The 26,617-nt window shown below is 42.6% G+C and overlaps 1 protein-coding gene across 1 annotated transcript; it reads right to left on the reverse strand.

Annotated features, from left to right (window-relative positions):
* Positions 1-65: 65 nt before the first annotated feature.
* Positions 66-21,823, reverse strand: CYRIB (CYFIP related Rac1 interactor B). The gene is made up of 10 exons (XM_083360145.1): positions 21,745-21,823; positions 20,082-20,203; positions 18,685-18,790; positions 17,904-18,040; positions 16,421-16,498; positions 16,197-16,313; positions 13,148-13,227; positions 9,189-9,315; positions 3,373-3,443; positions 66-911 (listed from the first exon to the last, which is right to left on the reverse strand). Exons 1-10 carry the CDS (start codon positions 21,815-21,817, stop codon positions 848-850), a joined length of 975 nt encoding a protein of 324 aa, XP_083216271.1. The 5' UTR covers positions 21,818-21,823; the 3' UTR covers positions 66-847.
* Between the last annotated feature and the right edge of the window lie 4,794 nt (positions 21,824-26,617).

Here is a 26,617-nt window from a genome sequence, read left to right on the forward strand (position 1 = left end):
ACCAATTTTCCCCAGGCAGCTATTAATTACAGCCCCCCCTCTTCAATTACTGAAACAAACCACACTTAGAAAAATGAAAGCTGACTTTTATTATTGTTTCCACAGCCAATCCTTTGACACAAACATGCATACGTATTTGGCTACGCACACACCAATTTTTTTTGAAAAACATTAGTTATTAAACATACAACATACATCCTTACAAAAATGTGTCGCAATGCAAACTTAACTTTTTCTTTAAAAAAAACCAACAGTTTTTACTAGTTTCTTTCTTTAAAAAAAAATCTTTGTGTTGGGTACCATTTGTACAAACACAGTTAATTTAAACAAATCTGCTTTTAAATTTTCTTCCTGGTTGCACATAAAAAAAGCTGCAATAGAAAATGAAGTCACTGAGGATTTTTCTTTTTTTTTAAATAGCAGTAAATAGGCAGTTTTGCCATGCACGAGAAGCAATATTAAATATTAGTTTTTCAAAAACAAAAAGAAAAAAAACCACGTTTAAAAATATTTAGTTCAAGTCACAGAACTTTCTCTCATACAGAGAAATCCATAACGCAATGCAGAAATTAGCTGCCATGTACAATGGCGATTCTGAAAAGTAAAAAAATTACCTTCCAGAGATGATACATTTCACTGATTTTGGCACAAAAAAGAAGTTATCAACTTACCCAAGGACAAGAACGTGATTTTTTTTTAATGGAAAGAGAGGATATGGGAGGTGGGGGGAGTCAAAAGCAAAACTGAACAAGATAGTAGTTGCAATCACTTTTTTTAAAAAAAAATCTGTGCATCTCAGTCATTGCAGAATACTGTTTACAGCAGGGCCACACTATACAGGTAACTGTTATTGCAACATGGATTTAATTTGCTTGGAGGTAGTCTCATCATTCAAATGTTTTGTTGTGTACCTATTGAGGAAAGAAGAACACGTAAGTTTGACGCTTTGCCGTTTCTTAAAAAAAAAAGAGAGACTCAGATCAAGTATGGTTTGCAGTGCTGAGATGGCAATAGTAACAGCGTTTAGACTTAATAAGAGTTTCATAGTGCTTTACAGCCCCCTGTAAGCAGTTTACAGTCAGCATCTTGCCCCCAACAATTTGGCTCCTCGTTTTACTGACCTCAGAAGGATGGAAGGCTGAGTCAACCTTGAGCCGGTCAGGATCGAACTTCTGGCAGTGGGCATAGTCAGCCTGCAATACTTCATTCTAACCACTACACCACCACCTTCACAATGCTAAATAGGATCATTGTCTTCTGTCTGTCCATTTCTCTCTATCGTGTTCTCTCTCAATCATATTCTCTCTTTGTCTCTGTCTCTTTAATTTAGAAACAGCCCATCTGTCTCACAGAGGGACTCTGGGCGGTGTACAAATAAAATTTCAAAACGTAAAAATTGTACATCAAATTTAAAAAAGAGGCAAAGGTGATTACGTTTCCACCTTAAAAAGTTAACTAAAAGGTGGGAGTTCTGGAACAACATGCTCTGGATGAGAAGTCAACTGACCCCAGTGCCAGAAGACATGTTTGGAAGAAACCAAACAGCGCTCCCCGAGGAGAACTTGATACAACTGAAAAGCATGGTGGCTACGGTTTGGGCCAGCTTCCCAACTAAGGGCCCACAATTAATTCTTCGTTGTACCAGAAGATGCTGGAGGATAAAAGGAGACCAACTGTCTCCCCCCCCAAAAAATGAAGCTCAACCAAAATTTGGCCTTGCAACATGACAGTCTTCTAATAAACCCCCAAGAAATGGCTGGGGGGGGGGGGGGAAGGAAAGAAATGGAGGATTCTGGAATGGCCAAGTTAAAGCCCAGATCTAAAGTTCATTGAGATGCTGTGGTTTGAAATGGGCCGCGATGCAATAAACCCCGTAAGCACTGTTTCGTACAGCTGTAAAAAAAAAATGTATGAAAAAGTGGGGAAAAATTCCTTTTAGCTGATGTCACAGATCAGTGGGCAGTTATTAAGAAATGTCTACTTGAGATTACTTCTAACCGAGGGACAAAACCTAGGTATTAGATCCGTGTGTCAACGCTGCTAACATCGAATGTTATTGCTTGACAAGAGATGAAGAAGTAGCTATTTCATAGGTTAAACTTGTGCATTGCTTTAAGACTTGTGTATTGCTTTAGTTTAAAGTTGGGAGGAGAGAAGAGTAGGAATGCACTTTCAAGGCCATCTGTCTCTCTAAAGAAGATAAGGCTTTGGCGGTTCTTCTAACGGAAGGGAAACTGATTCTTTAAATTAATTGGAGAATATGATTAATGACAAAATTAGAAAGGTGGAAAATTGTGTTTTAATATATTGTGCAAGGGGCGGAGATTTCAGATTCCAGCTTTTTCCGAGCAAGCATTTGCTGGTGTATTAGGCTAATAAAGGACTTTTAAGGTAAACAGTGCCTCAGAGTCACTTGAAAAGCCCATACATCAGAAACTTGACACCATGGTGTATTTTTTTTTCCACAGAAAACATGCTATGCAGGTAGTCCTTAATTTACAACCACAACTGAGCCTGCAATTTTGGTCATGAGTCACAATGGTAGTAAAGCAGGTCATTGTGTGACCATGCCTCATTTTATAACCTTTTTTTGCAGCGGTTGTTAGGTGACTGTCGCAGTCCTCAAATGAACACCATGGTCATTAAGCACATCCATTATCTACTATGAGGTTTGTTGTTGTTTTTTTGCTGGAAACCAGAAGTAAATGATGGTTTCCGGAGGGGGGGGGAGAGAAAGGCATCATAAATTGTTAAAAAAAGAAAGAAAAGGTTTTTCAGATCCATCGTAACTTTGAATGGTCGCCAAGCAACTGGTCATAAGCCGTGAACTACCTGTGTCTATTTTTTGTTGTTGTCGAATAAATGACTGCAAGGTGAATTTTTCATAGGATCTTTTTGTTCAATTACCTCAGCACTCCCATTATATTCTGTTTGAACGAAAATCAAAAGATTTGATATATTCACCCGTTAAAACAAAGGTTCACACGGGATGTGCTTGTGGACTTATCTTTTCACAGGATGGCACTTGATTCAATTAGCATTTGCGATGCAAAATGTTCTTATTGCATCCAACTCGACCTTTCAAATTTGTACCATTTCAATTTTAACTCTGCTTTGTCCCTAAGCTCAAAACAGCTTCAGGCATGAAGGGTTTACACCACTGCTTAACCAGCAAGTTAAAGAGGTCAGAGGACTTGCTAATTTTTAGCAGCCTGTTTCTCAGAAGCAAGAGAGTCATAGCCAGCGACTTTATGAAGACCTCTGCGATTCAAACAGAAGGGCATTCATGCTGCGTCAAGACGGATTTAAAAAAAAAACACACACATCCAAAATGCAGTGATTGTGCTTCACACAAGAGGGCTTGTTAGGTACCTGAGAGCATTTAGAAGACCTTCTACGCTGTTTGGAGGTTGGTCTTTAAGAACCTTGATGCATCCTTTCATCTAGAGTGCCATAAAACAGAAAAACAAAATATAGTATTTCAAAGTACGTCTAGACATGATGCAGTAATTCCATACCTGTAATTTTCAGCTTACTGATTCATACAAATACTTTATTGGATATTTTAAGAAATATCCGAACTTGGTGTCAGTGTAAGTCCCCTAAATTCTTAAAAATGACAACTTAATAATAACAATAAAAAAACCCGCCACCACGGAAAATCCAAGAAACTGTAGAATAAATTTCCCCAAGCTCTGTCTAGTTGTGAACTTGGGAGAGATCCATACATGTAAAGTAATCCTGAATTATACCATCAATTGTCTAAATATTGATTCCCCCCCCCTAAATTATCCCATCTATTATTTAAAGCAGTAGTTTGAATGCTACTTCACCCACGTGTTGTTTCAAATGCGTTGTTAGGAGAAACACATGAAGGATAGCAAAAAAAAAACAAAAAACCCAAATATGGTTACATAAAGAAGCAGATTTTATGAAGACCTAAAGTAATAAAGAACACACAGAGGAAACAGAAAATAACATCAAGGAGAATCCAGACGAGTAGCCTGAAACAGCAGAGTTGGAGTCATGAAAATAAAAACGCCAGCACAGAATATTAAGAATAAGAGAAAGGGGCTGCTTTGGTTATGTTCAAAGCAAAAGGAAAAGAAAATCAACATATCATCTATTGAATGTAGAAAGGTTAACTGCTAACAAGTAATAAAGAAGAAGCAGAGTTATTCCTGTATTTATTTATTTATTTATTTATTTATTTATTTAGTTAGTTAGTTAGTTAGTTAGTTAGTTAGTTAGTTATTCTATACCACCCTATTCCCGAACAAGTAATAAAGAAGAAGCAGTTATTCCTGTTTTTATTTATTTATTTATTTATTTATTTATTTATTTATTTATTTATTTAGTTTTCTATACCACCCTATTCCCGAACAAGTAATAAAGAAGAAGCAGAGTTATTCCTGTTTTTTTATTTATTTATTTATTTATTTATTTATTTAGTTAGTTAGTTAGTTAGTTAGTTTTCTATACCACCCTATTCCCGAAGGACTCAGGGCGGTTTACAGGGCAATATTTAAAAGACAATATAAAATTAAGATTTAAAAAATAGAATTAAAAAGAATTAAATTAATTAATAGCCCAACAATAAAACAATGTTAAAAAACTTGAAACTAAAAACCCCCTCAGTCCAGGCCGGATAGATCGAAAAGCCACTTAATTGGAATGCTTTCCAGCCCCACAGTTCATTAGCTAATCAGCATTTTGTAGGAACTTGGACTGAAGTGGGGTAGAGAATGCCTCTTCGATTTGCAGCTGATACAAAATTGGATGGGAGAGTTAATAGCTTAGGAGATAGTAGTAAAGTTTAAAATAAGTTTACAGGCTGGGGGGAAAAAAAGCTGATACTCTGTGAAAAAAGTACAGGTAGTGGTCAACTTTCAAAAGTTCATTTAAAGGTAAAGGTTCCCCCGCACATGCGTGCTAGTCATTTCCGACTCTAGGGGCCTGTGCTCATCTCCGTTTCAAAGCCAAAGAGCCAGCGCTTGTCCAAGGACGTCTCCGTGGTCATGTGGCTGCATGACTAGACGCCAAAGGCGCACGGAACACGGTTACCTTCCCACCGTAGTGGTCCCTATTTTTCTGCTTGCATTTACGTGCTTTGGAACAGCTAGGTTGGCAGTTCATTTAGTGAGTATTTAAAGTTACAATGGCACTGAAAAAAGTGACTTATGATCGTTTTCCACACTTGCAACCGTTGCAGTAACCCCCACAGTCATATGATCAGAATTGAGACCCTTGGCAACTGACTCATATTTATGACGGTTGCGGCGTCCCGGGGTTATGGGATCAACTTTGGGGACCTTCTGATAAGCACAGTCATGGGGAAAGCCAGATTCATTCAACAAAACGTGTTACTAAGTTCACAACTGCAGTGATTCACTTAACAACTATGCCAAGAAAGGTCGTAAAGTGGGGGCAAAACTCACTTTAACAGCCGTCTCGCTTAGCAACAGAAAATTCGGGCTCAACTGCGGTCACAAGTCAAGGAATACCTGTACTCGCCCCTTTCAGATTTTTGTCAAGATTCTCACTCAGTGGCAAAAAATGGGCAAAACTTTCAAAAATCTGAAAAGGGAAAGAAGTGCTGTTTTGCAGAAGTATAACAGAAACAGTCTCAAGTGCTTCACCTAGGAAGCAAATTCCAAATGTCCTAAGATTGGACATTTAGGGAAAAGATCATGGAAACGTCCTAGATTGCAAACCGAATTTGAAACCGCAGCCTGATGTTGCAATAAAAACACTTTTATTAGGCTGCCTCAACAGAAGCACCGTTGCCAAATCACGGAAGTAATCACGCTCCCCTTTATTCTGCTTTAGTTAGATCCCCCTGGGCTCTGCTTTAAGGATTCAGAGAAATTGGAGGAGGCTAAGAGGGGCGCAATAAGGATGATCAGGGGAGGCTAAATCTAAGAGAGAAGGAAGGAAGCAGTAGGATTAGGAAAGATATCCCAGGGTCAAATGACAGCCCTCTTCAAATACTGGAATGACTTGTCACATAGAAAGTCAGGATCCGACGCTCCCCTTTCCGAGTGCAGGAAACGGAATCAAAAATATGGATTAAAAAGTTACAGGGAAGCAGATTGAAACTTTCTACCTGGAGAGGATCCAGATAATTGGCTTCACCTAGGACCGCCTGCAGCTTGAATGCCTACCATTCTCAGAACAACTTTCCCCAAAAAGGGAAGACTGGGAAGAAAATTACCCAACACTGTTTGAGTTCTATACTTAGGTGCTGATCCGTGGCCTGGAGGATAGAAAGGTATGGATGGGGAAGGAACTTGCTCCAACTCAACCGTACAAAGACAGAGTGGCTTTGGGGTTTTGCTCTTCTCCCTCAGACTTGATGAGGTGTTATTTTTCACTCTTGATGGAGTAGCATTCGTACTCCTTGTACACACACGATTGTGTATAGTCCAACCCACCCACTGCGATCATTAAGTTCGCAGATGATACCACCGTAATGGGTCTTATTACAGGTGATAAGACGAAACAGCATACAGGGGGGAGGTACAAAAACTATCCTCATGGTGTCTAGAGAACAACTTGCACCTGAACATCGGCAAGATGAAAGAGATGGTGCTAGACTTCCGGAGGAAGAGAGAGGAACCTACCACACTTTACATCTGGGGGGGGGGGGGGAGAGGGGGCTGTGTGGAGAGTCTTCTCCTTTAAATTTTTGGGAGTCTACCTCTGTGAAGATCTTACTTGGAAAGTCAATACAACCCAGGTGGCCAGAAAGGCCCATCAGAGACTCCACTTCTTCAGGGTCTTGCAGAAGAACAGGGTAGAACAACGGCCAATGACCCACTTTTACCGGTCTACTATAGAGAGCGTCCTCTCGTATGGTATTGTGGTTTGGTATGCTGGTCTGACAGCCACGGATAGGAAGGCATTACAGAGGGTGGTGAGCACAGCACAAGACATTGTAGGCTGTCCCCTGACACCACTGGATGACATTGCCAGGGCCCGCTGCCTTGGAAGAGTGAGGAAAATCCTCAGGGACGACTCACACCCTGGTCGATACCTCTTTACTCTCCTACCATCGGGTAGGAGATACAGAAGTAGAGCCAGTCATACCAACAGGCTGAAGAACAGCTTCTATCCGTGGGCTGTCAGGCTCTTGAACGGGAAATAACTTTATGTATGATTGACTTGTGTTGTGCAATTAGCTCACATGGTGTAACAAGATGGCGGGTTTGTTGTCACTGTGAGTTGTGGGGGGGGAGCACGAAGGGGAAGCTCCGCCAATCTCATTTTATACATGTTGTACTTTGATAATAAGGTTCATTCAAAAAAAAAAAAGGCAACCAGACTTTCTTTGAACTGAATAAGCTTCTTAGATGAGAAGTGAAACGTCTTCAAGAAAACCCAGTTGTCCCTTGAAAACCGTGAGACGACCAGGATGACTTGAGAATTTCCATATACCTTCCTCCAGAGAGAAATGGCATGCGATGAGGGTGGGAGGAATGTTCCTAGTCCAGGGCTTTTCAACCAGTGGTACGGGAACCACCTGTGGTACATTGGCACCTGGCAGGTGGTACGCGACCATCTGAGAAAAGTGGGAGCTGGGGAGGGGAATGAGCTGAACCGGGGGCAGCACCGCACAAGCCTGAGCGAGAGACGGCTGGAGCTGCAGGGCTGTCAGGGCTCAGCGGAAGCGCCAGGATCAGTGCTGCTTTCCAGCTGATCGGCGCTTCTTCGGGGCTGTCAGCTGGATCTTGGCGCAGATCCTAGTGCTTCTGCTTCTGCTGAGCCCAGAAGAAGCGCCAATCAGCTGGAATGTTGCAGCATTTCTAGGGTCTTGTGATTTACATTCAGAGGCTTGGCAACTGATTCATATTTATGACGGTCACAGTGTCCCAGGGTCATGTGAAGTGACCCAAACCTGCTGCAACCACCCAGCAGACAGGGGGAATAAAAACCAAACACCCCCACCCCACCCCCGCTGCCAATCCTCAACAGAAATGCTCACAACAATGAAAACCTCGGACAGGAGGAAGAGGGCCACCGGGCGGGCAGGCAGGTGTCTTGCTCAGCTGTGGCTTGGGGGGCACTTTTTTCAGTGCCACTGTAATTTCCAACAGTCCTCTTTTTTGGGGGGGGGGTCATCAGGTTTTTGACACTTTGCTAGGCATCTGGTGGTACCCGGATACTGCCATATCCTAAAAGTGGTAGAATGGGCGAAAAGGTTGAAAAGCCCTGTCCTAGACTCACAATTGCAGATGACAACCCCAGGAGCCTGGGATGCTGCAACCATCATAAATGGAGGCTGGCTGCCAAGCAGCTGAAGTTTCACCATGTGGCTATGGAGATGCAGGCTCATTAATAAGCCGTTCTGAACGGTCATTAAACCAGTGGCTGTCAGCTGAGGATCACCTCTATCGTTTTGAATGCAAGGCAAGATTACTAGTGGGGTGCCTCTCCTTTCTGCCACATCAGATGGGGGGGGGGTCATTTAGCAAGATCTCAGAAATTCACCTTCTCCAAAGCAGCCCCTGCCCGGTGGAGCACTCTTCCTCCTGGGTGAGATCCAGCAACTCCTACTTCACTAACCTTCCAGCTGGCTTTGAAAACCTGGGTCTTCCTGCAGCGTAAGAATGGAGTCTAGTGACTGACGGTTGATGGATCGCGTAGTGCTATTTTAGAAGTCCGACAGCTATTTGGGGATTTTGGTTTTACTGTTTTCTTTTATTGCTGCTATCTGTGAGCTGTGCGGAGTTACGGTAGGTAAGATAGGCAGCGATATTAATGTGTTGAGCTAAATAAACAGTTGTAGAACAGGCTTCCTTTTGGTAGGAGCCATTCACTAACTGAAACTTAGGAGAAATGATTGGGGGCGGGGGGGGCTGTACTGCATGGGTTACAGTGAGGGCGATGACTATTTGTCTGGGGTGTTTTAATTGGATTCGTACACCGATCACAGTGGCCTAAATCAGGGGTGCCCAACCTTGGCAACCTGTGGACTTCAAGCCCCAGAATTCCCCATCCAGGCTGGCTGTGGAATTCTGGGAGTTGAAGTCCACAAGTCTTAAAAAAGTTGCCAAGGTTGGATACCCCGGCCTAAATAGTTCTTTCCAATTTATAATGAACCCTCTACGCACTCCCATTGTCCCCACCACCGCCACTGTAGTCAGCAATGGAAAGGAATATTTCGACTATCCAAACACAGAACTTACATCAATTTTTGAAGTTTTTGCAAAAGCACCTACTGGATGCACATGGTCGTAGAGGATTATAACACCCACCATTACCCTCAGGCAGAAGGATACGGTCTCCTCGTTCGTGAACCTGCTCCTGTATTCCCTGGAGAAACAACAGACAAGATAACAGAAATTGGGTTGCCAAAAGCTGAAGCGAGCTCCCATTGTTCTGTACCAGCCTACTACCGGCCCTGCAGAAAAGGCAGGGAAAACCCCTTTACAAAAAGGCAAGAGGCTGGAACTAAGCCTGCCAAATTTATTGACACAAAACAGAGCAAACAGAGCAAAACCAAAACACGAACCATGAAACAGGAGCTATTCAAACGGTTGCCTTCAGCAAACCAGCCCTCCCACACATTCCCCTTTTAAACAGTTCAAGGCGTGGCTTCTCTCTGCCTCCTTCCGAGGTGCCCCATTGCCTTCCTCTGTTTACTCCTGATTGACTGCCTCCTGCGTCGGGCGTCCTTGAACAGGGCCAGCTGTGGGTCATCTTCATCCACGCTGTCAGGCTCACACAGCTGGGTCTGCGTAGTAACCAGATGAGAGGGGCCTGGCTGAGGGCTCTGCGAAGCCTCAGGGCTGTCCTCTGCAGGCTCTCCAACACCCCCCTCCTCCTCCTCTGAATCCAACTGCCGAACCCACAGGCTGACCCTGAATCACAACACCCACTTATAACACACGTGCAAGTTCAGCTCAGTAACTTCCCAAAGTGCAAGTTCAGCTCAGTAACTTCCCAAAGTACGACTTACATTTGCAATGAGTGATTGTTATGACAGCCCGTTTGTGAAGGCTCATAAATTAAGCTTATCAACTATAAAATTCAACTATTGTTATCAGTCCTTCTTGGACGCATCCAGCAGTTCTATGGGAGCCCTGGCTAAGCTCCTGAACTTTATTTTTTAAAAAATTTATTCATTCATATCCTGCCTTTATTATTTTTTTGAATACAACTCAAGATGGAGAACGTATCTAATATTCCTTCTTTCTCCTATTTACTCCACAGCAACAACCCTGTGAGATGAGTTAGGCTGGGAGAGAGTGGCTGGCCCCAAATCACCCAGCCAGCTTTCATGCCTAAGGTGAGACTGGAACTCACACTCTCCTGGTAATTGGCTCAAAATCAACCAGCTGGCTTTCATATCTAAGGCAGGACTACTGACAAGGATGTGCAGAGTACCTCTTGAGCTAACAAGAGCGTGCACAGAAAAAGAGGATACTGAGAGTAGTCACGTTTACGCAGATACACCGAGGTGTGTAAAAAAGTTTAGGCCATAGTCATCTACTTAACAACTACAATTCACAGTCTCCTGGTAATTGGCCCAAGGTAACCCAGTTGTTTTTCACATCTAAGGCAAGACTAGAACTCACAGTTTCTTGGTTTCTAGCCTGGTGCTTTACCCACTAGACCAGGGGTAGGCAACCTTGGCTCTTTTGTGACTCGTGGCCTTCAACTCCCAGAATTCCACAGCCAGCATGGCTGGCTCAGGAATTCTGGGAGTTCCAAGAGTCATAAAAGAGCCAAGGTTGCCTACCCCCGCAGCAGACCAAACTGGCTCTCCTTTATTTTGATATTGTTTTTAATCAAAGGAGGAAGCTGCCGGGGGGGGGGGAAAACTGGGCTTCAACTTTACACAGACTGTACTCTGGGCAAAATAGACATCTCTCATACTTTTTTTTTTAATTATGTAGGAGGTGAAAAGATTTAGAAAAGTACCAGCGACCTTGGAACGCATCTCTAAGTGTTGAAATATTTAACAGTATTCCCGCAAGAATAAACTGGAGAGCTTCCCCCAAAACATAAGAGACTGTTAGAACTGCAAAGTGCCAAGATCTTTCTAAGAAGAATGTAACTCCATCTGCTCTTTTAGTGGGGTACTAGGTCTACTGGAAGAATAAGGGAAACAGTCCTTATTTGCCTCACGGTCACCACCTGATGAGAGAGGGCAGAGGCAAAATGTATTTTTCGTGGTTCTATTTTATACCACCGCTCAGGTCTCATCGAGATCCTCCTTTGCAGAACTGTTGTACTCTTGCTGAGAAAGGAGACATAGGATAAGAGGATATATCCCTGCTCCCTGCTATGATTCCTGCCTCTGCCAAATCTCCTGTAGCATCCCTGTCCTGTAGAATCCCTGCAACACACCTATGTGGATAAAAAGATCAAACCGAAAGAAGGGGCAACAGGCTTGTGACCCAGCATTTTGGAAAACGTGATTTTATATAAAACCGCTGGAGAAAGAGACCTAAATACTGACAATACACCAAATATTTCCTCTCTTTCTGGCTTTCTTTTTTCTTTCTCTCTCCTTCCTTCCTTCCTTCCCTCTGCCTCCCCCTCTCCTCTCCTCTCCTCTCCCACGGCTGGGAAAAGATCTGCCACACAGCTCCCCACCACCAATCTCTACCCTAAAAGCAACTTCAGGGCTGAAAGGATATCTTTTGGGAGAAGAGGAAGCTAACTTAAGGAAAGTAGGCTTGGTCTCAGCCTTTGTTCTAGATGTTGCAACAACCTCAGCGGTTGGGTGAGAGATGGGAGGAGACTGGCATTCTGCAATATTCTGTTGTTTTAAAAAGGTTCTGGCTAGTTTAACGTCAGTGCAGCTTTGTGTGTGTGTGTGTGTGTGTGTGTGTGTGTGTGTTTGCAGAGACCGGAATAAATTGATTGGCTGACTTTACCCTTCTTTCTTTTACCAATTTTAATTTCTTTCAGTCTCTTACAATTTTACTTGTACCGATAGATTCACTGTAATGATGATGATCCTCACCTATTGAAAAAAACCTCATTTAGGTTAATTGAAAATTTACAAAATACTACTCGCCTTCTTTGTCAAGCAAGAAGGTTAAAATGGGGAACGGAGGAAAGGGGGAGGTGAAGTCTCCAAACTTGTATTTTAGGCTATAAAAGCTATTAAAGAAACGCCAACTTTTGTCAGAGATTCTTCCAAATCTATCTGGGAGGAAAAAAGAGTCAACATATAATAGTCGCTCCTATGTTTGTTAAAATCAATGCTGGTTCTATCCTTTTGGGTCAGGTAGTCCTCAGGTTATGACTGTAATGATGCTTGCTCATCACATTGATGGTCTTATGATGGTCGATCATACAACCCACTTGATTTTACAATCTTTTTCGCACCAGCTGTTAAGTGGATGTCATGGCTGCTAAGCAAACATGACACTCGCTACACAAACCAATGAGTCGAATATGGGTGTGGTGTTGCCAAAAACTGGAAATAAATGCCGATTTCCCCCCACAAAACCTTTGTAAAAGGCATTCATGTGACAGTATAAATGCAGCCTGGTTGCTTAGCTCCCAAAGTGCAATCACAAGACTGGGAAGGGGGGGGAGAGGGGAGAGAATGCAACCGTTAAAAAGTTTGAATCCTGGTTGTAAGCAGGTAGATCTGTCAGAACCCTAAACGGCTCCTAAGTGACCAGTCGTAAGTTGAGGACTACTTACACTTAACATTCTGATATGAAAAGTAAACACTCCTTTGGGTCAAGGTAAGTATTCAGTAACTTCACCAACCTGTCCGTGTACCTTTCTTGGGAACACGATGGAAGTGGCCTGCCTCCTTCGTGTTTTTATTGCATTTTACTTCTGGGCTTCCCAAACTAGCTTACACCTCTGGTGATCCCCATCCAAATAACTTACCAGACCTAATGCCACTTAACTTTATGAGTTCAGCCAGGGCCAGTTCAGCATAGCCATCTTTTGTCTGTAAACTGCATGGATCAAAAAAAACCCAACTCCCACTTTTCCTCCTGTCTGCTCGGTGTAGACCAGGGGGTCTTCAAACATGGCCCTTTTAAGACTTGTGGACTTCAACTCCCAGAATTCCTCAGCCAGCGGCCAAGCTTGAAGACCCCCTGGTTTTTAGACCCTGTGCATGTTGATCTTTAACAGTGGTGGTATCTGAAGGAATCGCTCTACTTACGGGGTTTCCAGCATGACTCTGCAAACGCTGGCCATGGTGCTTAAGCAATCTGTGGTGTTTTCAATAGGTAAATTCTTGTTCTGTGAACAGGCGGTAAGGAAGAAAAGTTACTGAAACGTGATCGGGAGCATCGGGTTTTTGCCTCACCTTTCCTAATGGGGGCCTGTACTAAGAGTCAATATGGTTAAAGACGGCACAGTGGTTATCTGAGCCATTTCTCCCAATTCTAAACTGTGCAAGGCATTCAGCAGGAATATTCAGAGGTTCTGCGGTCCAACAGGTTTGTGGTCTACCTGGAGAGACCCTTGAAGAGCACCCCCAAGGCTTCCGCTGGCACAAAATGTGTTGTGACAGCGGAGAACGCACAGACAGTCACACCTCTGCTCTGTGAGTTGCACTGGTTGGCAGTTTGCTGCTTGGTGAAGTTCGAGGTCTTATGGCTTTGACTTTCAACTTTTAAAGCCCCAAATAAAGCCCTAAGATCTTATCTGAGGGATCGTGTCCACCATCCCATTGGCATATGTAGTAAAAGAAACTCCTGGGACATTATTTTACCAAGACTATATATATACTTTTATATATATACTTTTATATATATATATATATATATATATATATATATATATATATATATATATATATATATATATATATATATATATATATATATATATATATATATATATATATATATATATATATATATATAACTTTACTGATGGATCCAGATAGGCACAGTAGAAGCAAAGCCTGTTCTGAGGTTTACTGGCGAAAAAAAATTGCATAGTTAAAATAGTCCCTTTATCTACCACCAACCTACATGGCATGGGTCCGGATTACCTACGGCAGCACCTGCTGCCGGCGTCAACCTCCCTCCGTCCAGTGCGCTCCCACAGAGAGGGCCTCCTCAGGGTGCCTCCGATCAAAGAATGCCGATTGGTGGCCCCCAGGGGGAGGGCGTTCTCTGTGGGCGCACCAGACCTATGGAACCGCTTGCCGGTTGAGCTCCGGATGGCCCCCGACCTCTGCTCCTTCCGGCGCGACTTAAAAACATATCTATTCGAGCAGTTCTGACCTGGTCTGATGGGTTAGGGTTGGGGTTTTAATATGTTTTAATACTGTTTTAAACTGGGCTAAATATTTAATCGTTTTTTAACTTTTGTATTCCGCTTTTTTATATTTATTGCCCTGTACATCGCCCTGAGTCTTCGGGAGAAGGGCGGTATAAAAATATAATTAAATTAAATTAAAAATTAAATCCCTGGGGCCGTCCACTGTCCACCAATCCAGTGCCATCTTTTTGTTTTGGGAAACAGTCAGCTATGCTCAGAAGGCCCTCATTGTTCGACTTTGAGGTGTCAAGATTCTCCCAGGCCAACAGACGACGCAATTCCTCAATTCCCTCCCGGCCACCCATAACATTCCAACCCTGGTTTCCGCTGTCTGGCTGCGAGCAAAAGTGCACAGCCCTGATAACGGCCACACTTGGAATACTGTATCGTTTTGGTCACCACGATGTAAAAAATATGTTGAGACTCTAGAAAGAGTGCAGAGAAGAGCAACAAAGATGATCAGGGGACTGGAGGCTAAAACATATAAGGAACGGTTGCTGGAATTGGGAATGTCTAGTCCAGGGCTTTTCAACCAGTGGTAAGGACCTGTGGTACATTGGCACCTGGCAGGTGGTACGCGACCATCCTAGAAAAGTGGTAGCAGGGGAGGGGAATGAGCTGAACTGGTGGCAGCCCTGCACAAGCCTGAGCGAGAGATGGCTGAAGCTGCAGGGATGTCAGGGCTCAGCGGAAGCCCCAGGATCAGTGCTGCTTTCCAGCTGATTGGCGCTTCATTAGCCCTGATCTAGTCTAATGAAGAGAAGGACAAGGGAGGGACATGATGGCAGCCTTCCAATATCTCAGGGGCTACCACAAAGAAGAGGGAGTCAAGCTATTCTCCAAAGCACCTGAAGGCAGGACAAGAAGCAACGGATGGAAACTAGTCAAGGAGAGAAGCAACCTAGAACTGAGGAGAAACTTCCTGACAGAACGATTAACCAGTGGAACAACCTGCCTCCAGAGGTGGTGAATGCTCCAACACTGGAAGTTTTTAAGAAGAGACTGGACAGCCATTTGTCTGAAATGGTATAGGGTTTCCTGCTTAAGCAAAGGGTTGGACTAGAAGATCTCCAAAGTCCGTTCCAACTATTATTATTGTTGTTGTTGTTGTTATTGATGAGACCATCTCTTTCCAATTATATTTATCTACCCATCCAACCAAGCCTAGCAGAAGAGATATATAATCCAGGTCCCATCCACAAAGAGGTCTGGGGGACTCGGTAGATGAGCCTTTTTTTGTTGTAGCCTCCACCTTCTGGACCATCAGTCCCTCTGAGGGGATATTAACCCCACCTTTGCCAGCTTTCTGGAAAGCCTTAAAGTTTGGCTTTTCCTCGGGGATCCCGTGGTGAACCTGCAAAGTCCTTGTATGAGGCCAAAGGAGGTTGAGTGGTCCTGGGTGCCTCTCTGAGCTTGGTTGTTTTCTTGCAGACATTTCATTGCTCAAATTAGGTAACATCATCGATACTAGACTAGCAACCATCATGTTCCTTAGCTGGGTAATGAAATGTCTGCAAGAAAACAACCCAGCTCAGAGAGCACCCTCATTTTAACCCTGAGCTAATAATATTCTCCTTTATCGATATGTTGAGGTTCTTTCAGGTTTTCACTTTTGTTCTTATTTATTTTCGATATTTTTTTTTAATCTTGCAATATGGCTTTGCTATTCTACTTGTAAGCCGCCCAGAGTAATTTTTGTGAGATGGGTAGCTATACGAATTTGCGAAATTAACAACAACAACAACAACAACAACAACTTCCCAAACAACATTACACAATTCTTGCTGTCCATGAAGAACTGTTCATAATACTGACAAGGTTTGATCCTTTGTCTCCACTGAAACCCCAAGCACAAGATTTATGCAAATCAGTCGCAAGATGCGTTAATTGTTTTCCAAAGTAATTCTGCATTAATAGAAATTAAGACCTGCACATACCTCTGAAACAAATTTTGTCGTGGCATCACTTAAGGTTTTCAACATTGGTGTCGCTTCAGCGTAAAATAAGGACATTCTGTTGGCCAATTCATTGTTTACTTCATTTTCCCCTTCTGCCTACCAAAAGTTAAAATAAATGTTTGCATAATTGACTTCATAAAACAGGTCAAGGAGAAAGGAACACATTGAGTCATTTTCTTCGACTCTCCTTAAAGGTTACTCACTGGGACATTGTTGATTCTCATACGACTTAAGGTTCTTCTATAATAACTGAAATCATTCTGAATTGCAGGATTTGTCATCTAAAAAGAAACACCAGAGACCAAGAACATTACAAAATTACATGTAAGTCTGGGCAAGTCAGTCTCTGATACTCCAAAATGGCGTCCACAGAACCTCCATGAAATATTTTAAAAATTAATTGCCAAAGCTTGTGAGTCAGGATCCCCAGGGGAGAATACATGAGATTTGAGGAGAGAATATGCCAATTCTTGAGGCAGAGGAATCCTGAAATCACGTGTAAGATTTGGTGAACTTGTGAGATATATTTTTTTTACTCTTTTCTACTTTCTTATCTTCTTATAGGCAATTTATATGTCTGTCGATCATGAACACTGTTAAGCAGGGGTCTTCAAGCTTGGCTCTTTTATGACTTGTGAGCTTCAATTCTCAGAATACCTCAGCCAGCCATGCTGGCTGAGGAATTCTGGGAGTTGAAGTCCACAAGTCATAAAAGGGCCAAGTTTGAAGACACCTGCTGTTAAGTCTTGGTGACTCACAATCAAATTATTGTGATTTTATTAGGGGAAATGCCCCAAAGGGTTGCCAATCTCTGCCTTAACTTGTTCAAAAGAGAGCCGAGTTTCTAATTTGTAAAAAGTGGAGAAATTACGAGAGTTATTTGATTTTTTTTATCCCACCTTTATTACTTAACAGATAACTCAAGGCAGTTGAGTTATCCTCCTATTTCCCCAACCACCTCACTGTCTCCTGGTGATTGGCCCGAAGCTGCTCAGCCAGCTTTCATGCCTAAAGTATGCCTATAACTCACTATCTCCTGGTGACTGGCCCAAAGTCGCTCAGCCAGCTTTCATGTCTAAGGTAGGACTAAAACTCACAGCCTTCTAGTTTGGCCCAAACTCCCCAGCCAGCCTATATGCCTAATAAATAATTCTAAATAAAATGGCATTTCAAGCCCAATCCACTTCAGTAGCATTGATTACCACGGTTCAGGACCTGATCATATGTAAAGCTTAATCAACTGGACTATTAAGAGATGCTCCAAAATGTAAAGAAGCAAAAATGGGATATAACAATCAGATTGTTTTCCTCTTCCTTTGAAGATTTTCCGTATATTGCACTGAAGTGAGGGATAGGATTTTAAAAAAAAACAACACAAAACCTAGAACGGCTCCTGAACTGATCCAGAAGGTCTCATTCACACACACGTATATATGTGTGTGGATTAATGTAGATTAATATCCTGACTCATCTAACAGAAGTTTCACTAGTCAATATGAATGTTCTAAAAGAATCTGTTAGAAATCTATTATTTCTGCAAAAGGTAGAAATGGGAAGAAAGACATTTAAACGCCTCCTCATTTGTTTTAAACACAGTCTAAAAGGAGACTAAAGCTCACAATCAATATAATGTGACGTGGCGATCAGCCAACTAACAGTTCGGAGGGGAAATTACTCTGTACTTACCTTCAGCTCATCAAACCGAAGCGTGAAATGAAGGATTTCTGCAAACTGTTTAGCAAGAGCCTGCTCTCGCTCGAGATGCTGCGTAGGAGAATAAGGCGTGCTAGTCAAGGCCCCGAGGAGACCTCGTAAAGCAGCTTCTATTTTGAGGGTGGGGAAAAAAGAGAAAAGACAGGAATATATCAAACGCTGGGGATGTGTTGACTATCTTGGCCTAATTCACGGTTACAAAAACAGGGCGCAGTTCAAGCGTGACAAAATCCTAGGTGTTGCGGTGTGTTGTCTAAACAGACAAGTTTAACCAGCCTCAAAAAAGGAGGAGGAGGAGGAGGAGGAGGAGGAGGAGGAGGAGGAGAAGAAGAAGAAGGAGGAGGAGGAGGAGGAGGAGGAGGAGGAGGAGAAGGAGGGGAGGAGGAGGAGAAGGAGGAGAAGGAGAAGGAGAAGGAGAAGAAGAAGAAGAAGAAGAAGAAGAAGAAGAAGAAGAAGAAGAAGAAGAAGAAGAAGAAGAAGAAGAAGAAGAAGAAGAAGAAGAAGAAGAAGAAACAGGTTCTTGCCTAACTGTAGAGACGCTGAAAATTTACAACTCAAACCAACCAGCAGCAAGTTGCCAAAATTATGTGTGGGTGTAATACTGTTCTTAAAAGTTATCTCCAATCATCTGTCATGCTAAGCTGGATTCAGGGCTTTGCGTCACTAAACTAAAATTGCACAAGGCAACAATATAGAAATTTGCTAAATGAATAAAATAAATTAAATACTATGAATTATTAGCTAATGTTCTTACCTAGCCTCTGAGAAAATTCATAGAATTTCTTTAGTTTGCCCACTAGGGGGACAACTGCACCCCATGCCTTCTCTTGCAGCCTCTCATCGGTGGGATGCTGTATTGCCTGAAAAAATAAAATAAAAAAAAACCCCGTTTCATAAAAATAGAAATTCCCTTTTACCCCTATCCTTTTCTTTAATATTATCTGATGACAAAGAAGAGGCATTATTTTGTACGTCGTGTATATGTTTGGGGGAAAAAAAGAGAGAGGTACAATGATCTAAAAGTTTTCACTGTACACAGCAGGCTGTGAGGTCAATAGCAACTCTACGAGGATCACCTTTTACAACATGTTTGTGATGCAGACGCTTGGCAACTGGTGTGTGTTAACATAATGGTTGCAGTGTTCCATAGTCATGTGAACTCCATTTGCAACCTTCACGGATGGCTTCTGATTTGCAAAGTGGAGGGAAGTAGTAAGTTGCAGTCAGGTAACACAATGACTTAATGACTGTAGGTGACTAACGTAATGGCAACAACCAAAAAAGATGAACTGCTGTTGTTAAGTTGGGCATAGTCACATGGTTTTTCATGCTACAGTTGTATCAGTGACGGAATTGCCAGTCCCAAGTGCAGTGTTTGACCCACGTACTGATGGCTCAAAAAGTGTGGGGGGGGAAAGGAGATGCCTTAAAGAAAGGGTATCCTTAAAATCTACGGAGATTCTCAGTCATCCAGGTCGTAAGTTATCCCAAAGAAGCTTTTTCACGAGGCAACCGGACTTTCTTCTCATCCAAGAAGCAAAACCTCTTCAAAGGAAAACAAGAAAGTCCTGTTTCCTCGTGAAAAAGCATCTTTGGGATGTGGTCCTTAAAGGAAGCAGCGCGGTGGTGGCACAACAGATGAGGAATAGATTGCTTACCTGGAAAAGCATAAACAAACCCTCTGCATGATTGCTAAAGACATGCTTGATCAAGACCATGTCTTCTCCAAACATGGCAACTTTAAGCCGTGTGGGCTTCCAACTCCCAAACTTCCCCAGCGAATGTAAGGTTGGCTGAAGGCCACCCAGTTACCAACTTTGAAAAACACTTGATCAAGATTATTGACACACTTAGTATACTTGTAAGTTAAAGCTAATGAACAAACAACAATGTCCAATGTAGGGGTCTTCAAACTTGGCCCTTTGATGACTTGTGGACTTCAACTCCCAGAGTTCCTCAGCCAGTCTTCCTGGCAGAGAAATTCTGGGAGTTGAAGTCCACAAGTCATCAAAGGGCCAAGTTTGAAGACCCCTGGTCTAATGTTTTCTCACTTAAGACATCCAGAGGCCTTCACTGATCTAAACGAAGCTCATGGGCATCAGTCTTGTATAAAAAGGTTTGTTGAATTGAACATCCAATATAAACTTTTACCTCTCGTATTTCATGACCAGCTCCTCTGTACGACTGTAAGTCTTCCAGGATTCCTTCTGCATCCTTTAACACTACGTTCACCTGATGGTAAATTTCCTTTTCTGATTCTGTAGGTTGAGCATCTACACACAGGAGAGAATATCAGGTTGTGTATGGAATTATCCCCTTCACAAATCCAAATACTATGTCCGTATTTTAGTCCTAACTCTTATCAACTGTCATCAACTTTAGCAGAATATCTTTCCACTAAAACATATTTGTCATCAAGGTAAGGTTTGTGTTGGCTTAATTTTATTTGTATTTATCAACCAGTGAATCTCTTTTAAATGTTCCATTGGTGGTGGCCTTCTTTTATGTTTATTGGATCTGTTTTTATCAGTTTACTTTCATATATCATTGCAAAAATCTTGCAGATTAAAGTAGATCAACTACATTTTCAGGCAGTATGTCCTTGTGCCATGTCCCCAGCAACAAAAATAAAAAATATTATCACTGTTCTAAAGGTATGTTAATAAAGCATGCTATGTTGTACTATGGTTTCAAGATCAGCCTCTTTTGGAATTTGAGGTACCATTCTGAGTGGTTTTAAGAGGCTAATAAAAGAAGATTCTGCAGTTATTCCAATGCCACATAGGCATAGAACATATTTTAATTTTCAAAAACATCTATATTCGAAATCAGGAATGTTCAACCCATTTCTCTACTCTCTAGCTGGGCTTTCTGAAAATTAGAAGGCCCTGAACTGTGTACTACTTTGGATGGGGAAGGAAAAAAAGTTTTCTACACTCATGGGAATAACAATGAAGCACATCTCATTAAAGTAGCTGCATCTTTTCCCAGGGTCACGCGGCTGCCTTTTACAGTTGCCGTGCAATCCAATAAAGAGGGATGTAGTTTATGGAGTGACCACCTAGTGACATGAGTATACCACTATGTGCTCCAAAGAATCTTTTCTCCTTTAAAGCCGAAGGGCTGCACAGCCTTAATAAGGAGAACTTCTAAAGGAAAATGCTCATTATTGACTTAATCAAGAGAGTTACACAGAGATGTTTATGCATGCCCATCCAGCTGCTTTGCAGCAACTTCAATTTTACAAGGAAGCCCTCTAAATCTTGGGGTTTTGTTTCATTCACGTTGCAAAACTCTGTTCAAAAGAAACCAGTTTCACAATAAGGGCCGCCTTTTCTTTTGAAGTTGGTTTCCCAGTTCTGATGGAGCAGGGGTAGGCAACCTTGGCTCTTTTATGACTCGTGGACTTCAACTCCCAGAAAGCATAGCTGGCTCAGGAATTCTGGGAGTTGAAGTCCATGAGTCATAAAAGAGCCAAGGTTGCCTACCCCTGTGATGGAGACTCTGCAAAATCTGTCCCACTAGAGTTGAATACAAGCTGTGGGCACCAACACAATATTTAAACATATTTATTATAACCTGGAATTAATTAACACAATAACCCCTTTCCCCCCCCCCCCTAAATATTGTTTCAGTGAATGCTCCCAACAGGTGCTCAGATTTTTCATCCTTGAATAACCCACTCTCATATAAATTAGCTGATAAAAGGAAACTTAATTTATGATCCGGGCACTGTCTAGTAAGGTACTTTTTCAGAAATGCGTAAAACAAACAGCCGGGGCTTATGATACGCAAGTAGCCCAACAGTCCTCACTTTCAAAATCCAGAAAGAAGTTTGGCCCCTGTTCAAGGTCTGTGCATGTCAAAACTTTAAGAAGGTTCCCCATGTTAAGATACCTGTTGAGACAAAACAGAAGACACATTTTCTTTAGGGAAGTTTTGAAAAATTAAGAGGTAGTGGGAGATGTATGCATCAATATCCACAAACCTTTGGCAGTTTTCACTTCCTGTCAGTGATCAACAGAGTGGGCCCATCACCTGCAAATTCCCAATATCCTACAGATGACCATTGGCTCTTCCATAACAAATGAAAGACACAAGAACCCCAGTCCGTATCCACTAAAGCCACAAACCACACAGCTCTCCAAACACACTTATACTACTCTTCTTAGATTTCATAGATGCATAGAGTTGACAGAGAATGAGGTGGCTGGATGGAGTCACTGAAGCAGTAGGCGTGAGCTTAAAGAGACTCCAGAAGATGGTAGAGGACAGGAAGGCCTGGAGGAACATTGTCTATGGGGTCAAGATGGGTCAGACACAACTTCGCAAATACCAACAACAACAACATAAGAGTTGAAAGAGGCTCTTTGGACCAAAGAATCCAAACCCGCTTGAGAGCGAGCAAATAGATTTTCGCTTTGCCCACAGCTTGTAGATTGGGCAAATTTGCAACTGGGTCTTTCTTTCTTTCTTTGCTGCTTTTATATCAGATTAACAGAAATTTCTCATCACTCTCCCATACTTTAAAATAGGGTCAAGCAAGATGATGATGATAAAAAGTTGGAAGGGACCATGGAGGTCATCTAGTCCAACCCTCTGCTCAGGCAGGAAACCCTATACCATTTCAGACAAATGGCTGTCCAGTCTCTTCTTAAAAACTTCTAGTGTTAGAGCATTCACCGCTTCTGGAGGCAGGTTGTTCCACTGGTTAATTGTTCTAACTGTCAGGAAGTTTCTCCTCAGTTCTAGGTTGTTTCTCTCCTTGATTAGAAATGCCCTTAAAATGCTTCGGAGTATGACTTCCAAAACAGCTGATGGGAACTGTAATCCAGAGCATCCAAAAAGCAGAAAAGTTGCTTCTTCATCAATCTGTATCATCACAGCAGGCACCCGGATAACCAATAGTTATAATTTTTCTTCAATATTCAGCCTTTCTCCTATTTGCCTTCTTTTTTCTGTAACTGCATAGCTTCACTCCTCTCCCTATCCCCCCTATGTGTCTTCTTGAACTATCCATAGAAAGGGATATCAAGTTTATCACTGCTTAATTATTTACATATTAATAGCCAATATACAAGGGACGCGGTGGCTCAGTGGGTTAGGACGCTGAGCTTGTCGATCAGAAGGTCGGCAGTTTGGCGGGTCGAATCCCGAGTGCCACGTAACAGAGTGAGCGCCTGTTACTCGTCCCAGCTTCTGCCAACCTAGCAGTTCGAAAGCACGTAAAAATGCAAGTAGAAAAATAGGGACCACTATGGTGGGAAGATAACAGCGTTCCGTGCACCTTTGGTGTCTAGTCATGCCGGCCACATGACCACGGAGACGTCCTCGGACAAGCGCTGGCTCTTCGGCTTTGAAACGGAGATGAGCACCAGCCCCTAGAGTCGGAATCGACTAGCATGCATGTGCGGGGGAACCTTTACCTTTACCTTTAGCCAATAGATATGTTGAGGAGGAAAATATTGGTTTCTTTCATGCAGAGAAGAAAAGTATTACTACAATTCAAAGAAAAACCCATAACACCTCCAAAATAATGTTTCTGGAGTTATTTTACTACCGAACCAGGAATTGAACGGTAATATTTTCTTGTCACCAATTGGTTTTAATAATGTCCTGCTGCCCAGAAAGTACTTATAATTTATTGAGAAATGTTAAGTGCAGTCCAGTCTTCTGCAGCCTTGAGTCAGGAGCTAGTTGTACATTTCACTTTTGAAATTACTTTCCTTCACCCCAACAAATGATACGTTTGTTTTTCACAGCCAAACTGTTCAGGGAAAGCTATGGCTTAAGATGGATGACACCCTTGAAATACTTCCTTTTAGGTCTAAAAATCTGAAATGCTGACAATTTAACAAGATGTCAAGCCTCTGCTTTAAGGTATCATGTTGAGACAAATGATATTCTGGGAAAATCGGCAGTGTGGAACTCCGATGGTGCAGGAAACCATCTGTTGAAAAAGCAATTATTGGTGCATGCATGAAGAAAATCTTGCTTCCCCACAGTTCTGGGGCAGACTGCATGCATTAAGTAAGGTTAAAAACGCAGGAGGATGGGTTTCTAAAGCTTTTTCAGATAAATCCTTAGGTCAGAACTGTCTTGGGTGATTAATAAACCAGCTGCTATCAGAAATTAGAATCTTTCAACATCACAGGACAAGGATACAGAATTAAATCTCAGATTCATTAGGGTTACTTTTCCCTAAACTGACTACCCATCAGTTCCCACAGCTTATGATGCAACCACAGCAAACCATAATGTAATATTGATTTATGGAGCAAAGGGGAAAGAATCCCCAGCACAGCGATATACAGGCACTTCTAGCAGGCTCCTATATTAATAGAGCTCTCTATATTTATAATTATGGTCACACGTAATGCAGAGGGAAGAAAACCACAGTTCCCCACCAGCCCTACAGAGAAACTAACTTTGCTGAATGTTACTTACTGCCTGCTATTATTTAGCAGCCATTCTCTCAAGCTGCAACAGGTGTAGGAGGAAGATTTAAGGCAGCTCAGTTTGAGAAGTCAATAATTTTACCTGCCTTCTGCCTTTCAGCTTTTACCAGCCGTGTGTTGTAGCTGACAAAAAAGCCAACGCAGTCCTAGACTGCATTAATAGAAGGATAGAATCAAGATTACATGAAGTGTTAATACCACTTTATAAAGCCTTGGTAAGGCCACACTTGGAATACTGCATCCTGTTTTGGTCACCATGATGTGAAAAAGATGTTGAGACTCTAGAAAGAGTGCAGAGAAGAACAACAAAGACGATTAGGGGACGGAGGCTAAAACATATAAGGAACGGCTGCTGGAATTGGGTATGTCTAATTTAATGAAGAGAAGGACTAGGGGGGACATGATAGCAGTGTTCCAATATCTCAGGGGCTGCCCCAAAGAAGAGGGAGTCAAGCTATTCTCCAAAGCACCTGAAAGCAGGACAAGAAGCAACGGATGGAAACTAGCCAAAGAGAGAAGCAACCTAGAACTAAGGAGAAACTTCCTGACAGCAATTAACCAGTGGAACAACCTCCTTTCAGAAGCTGTGAATGCTCCAACACTGGAAGTTTTTAAGAAGAGACTGGACAGCCATTTGTCTGAAATGGTATAGGGTTTCCTGCCTGAGCAGGGGGTTGGATTAGATGACCTCCAAGGTCCCTTCCAACTTTACTATTATGATTACGACTATGATTATGATTAATCCATGATCTTAGCAACATGGGATGGTTATTTAAACAGGACCCAGTTCTTCTTAAGCAGACCCCATTTCAACCACCACCTTCTCTTGACATTTACTGGATTTCTTCCAGTATGTTCTTCATCATCCTTTCAAGCTCTGCAATAGCATCTGAGTGTATGCATATGTCTCTCTGAGCGTGTCCAGGTCAGGGGTAGGTAACCTTGGGCTCTTTTAGGGCTCGTGGACTTCAACTCCCAGAATTCCTGAGCCAGCCATGCTGAGGGGAAAGGGAGAGGTTTCCAAGCTGAGCCATGCTGGCTTAGGAATTCTGGGAGTTGAAGTCCACGAGTCATAAAAGAGCCAAGGTTGCCTACCCTTGGTCTAGGTCAGGGGTCAGCAACCTGAAACAGTGAAAGAGCCACTCGGAACCGGTTCCCTCACAAAAGGAAAAACTGGGAGCCGCAAAAACTGTGTGCACATGCACGTACATGCGCAGAACAGGGTTTGACTGAAGAGTGGAGCCAAGGCGAGATATGCACCTACCCTGCATATTTGAATTGATTGGTTGAACTTTTTTAGTCCCACTTTTTTTGGGACTACACCTGGCAGAGGACTGGGAGCCGCAGGAGACGGCTGAAAGAGCTGCATGCGGCTCCAGAGCCGCGGGTTGCAGACCTGTGGTTTAGGTGTATGTGAGTAGGATGGGGAGGGGTGGGCAAGAGAATCGCTGAAGGACAATAGTGAGAAAGTTTTGTTAGAACACTTCCCCCCCACACCAATGAGTTGTGCTCATGTAAGTGTACATAGAGCTGACAAATTCACAATGTTGTGTGTCCAGGGCTAATTTTAAATAATTTGAGGCCCACTTTTTGTTCTCTCTGGAATTAGGAGCTGCAACACTCAGAATTTCCAACCAGCATAGCTGAATCCAAAGAACTGCATTCTTAACAGATCTAGCAGGTAGCAAGTTAGTAAAGATGCCCTTTCTACTTCCTAGGCAAGTAAAGTCATTTGGCCATAATATATATCCACCCCAGGTATAAAAAAATGAGTTACAAACAACTGAAATCAACTGTGGTTTTTAAAATATCACTGGAGGAAATAATAAAGCTACAAAGTCTTCTTTCCTCTATCCAAGGCTAAAACATATGAAGTACAGGTGCAGGAATTGGGCATGTCTAGTTTAGAGAAGAAGGGACGCAGTGGCTCAGTGGGTTAGGACGCTGAGCTTGTCGATCAGAAGGTCGGCAGTTTGGCGGGTCGAATCCCGAGTGCCGCGTAACAGAGTGAGCGCCTGTTACGCGTCCCAGCTTCTGCCAACCTAGCAGTTCAAAAGCATGTTAAAAATGCAAGTAGAAAAATAGGGACCACTACGGTGGGAAGGTAACAGCGTTCCTTGCGCCTTTGGCGTCCAGTCATGCCGGCCACATGACCACGGAGACGTCCTCGGAGAAACGCTGGCTCTTTGGCTTTGAAACAGAGATGAGCACCGGCCCCTAGAGTTGGAA

The sequence above is a fragment of the Vipera ursinii genome (assembly GCF_947247035.1).
Source record: "Vipera ursinii genome assembly, chromosome: 3".
NCBI classification, from domain to species: domain Eukaryota; kingdom Metazoa; phylum Chordata; class Lepidosauria; order Squamata; family Viperidae; genus Vipera; species Vipera ursinii.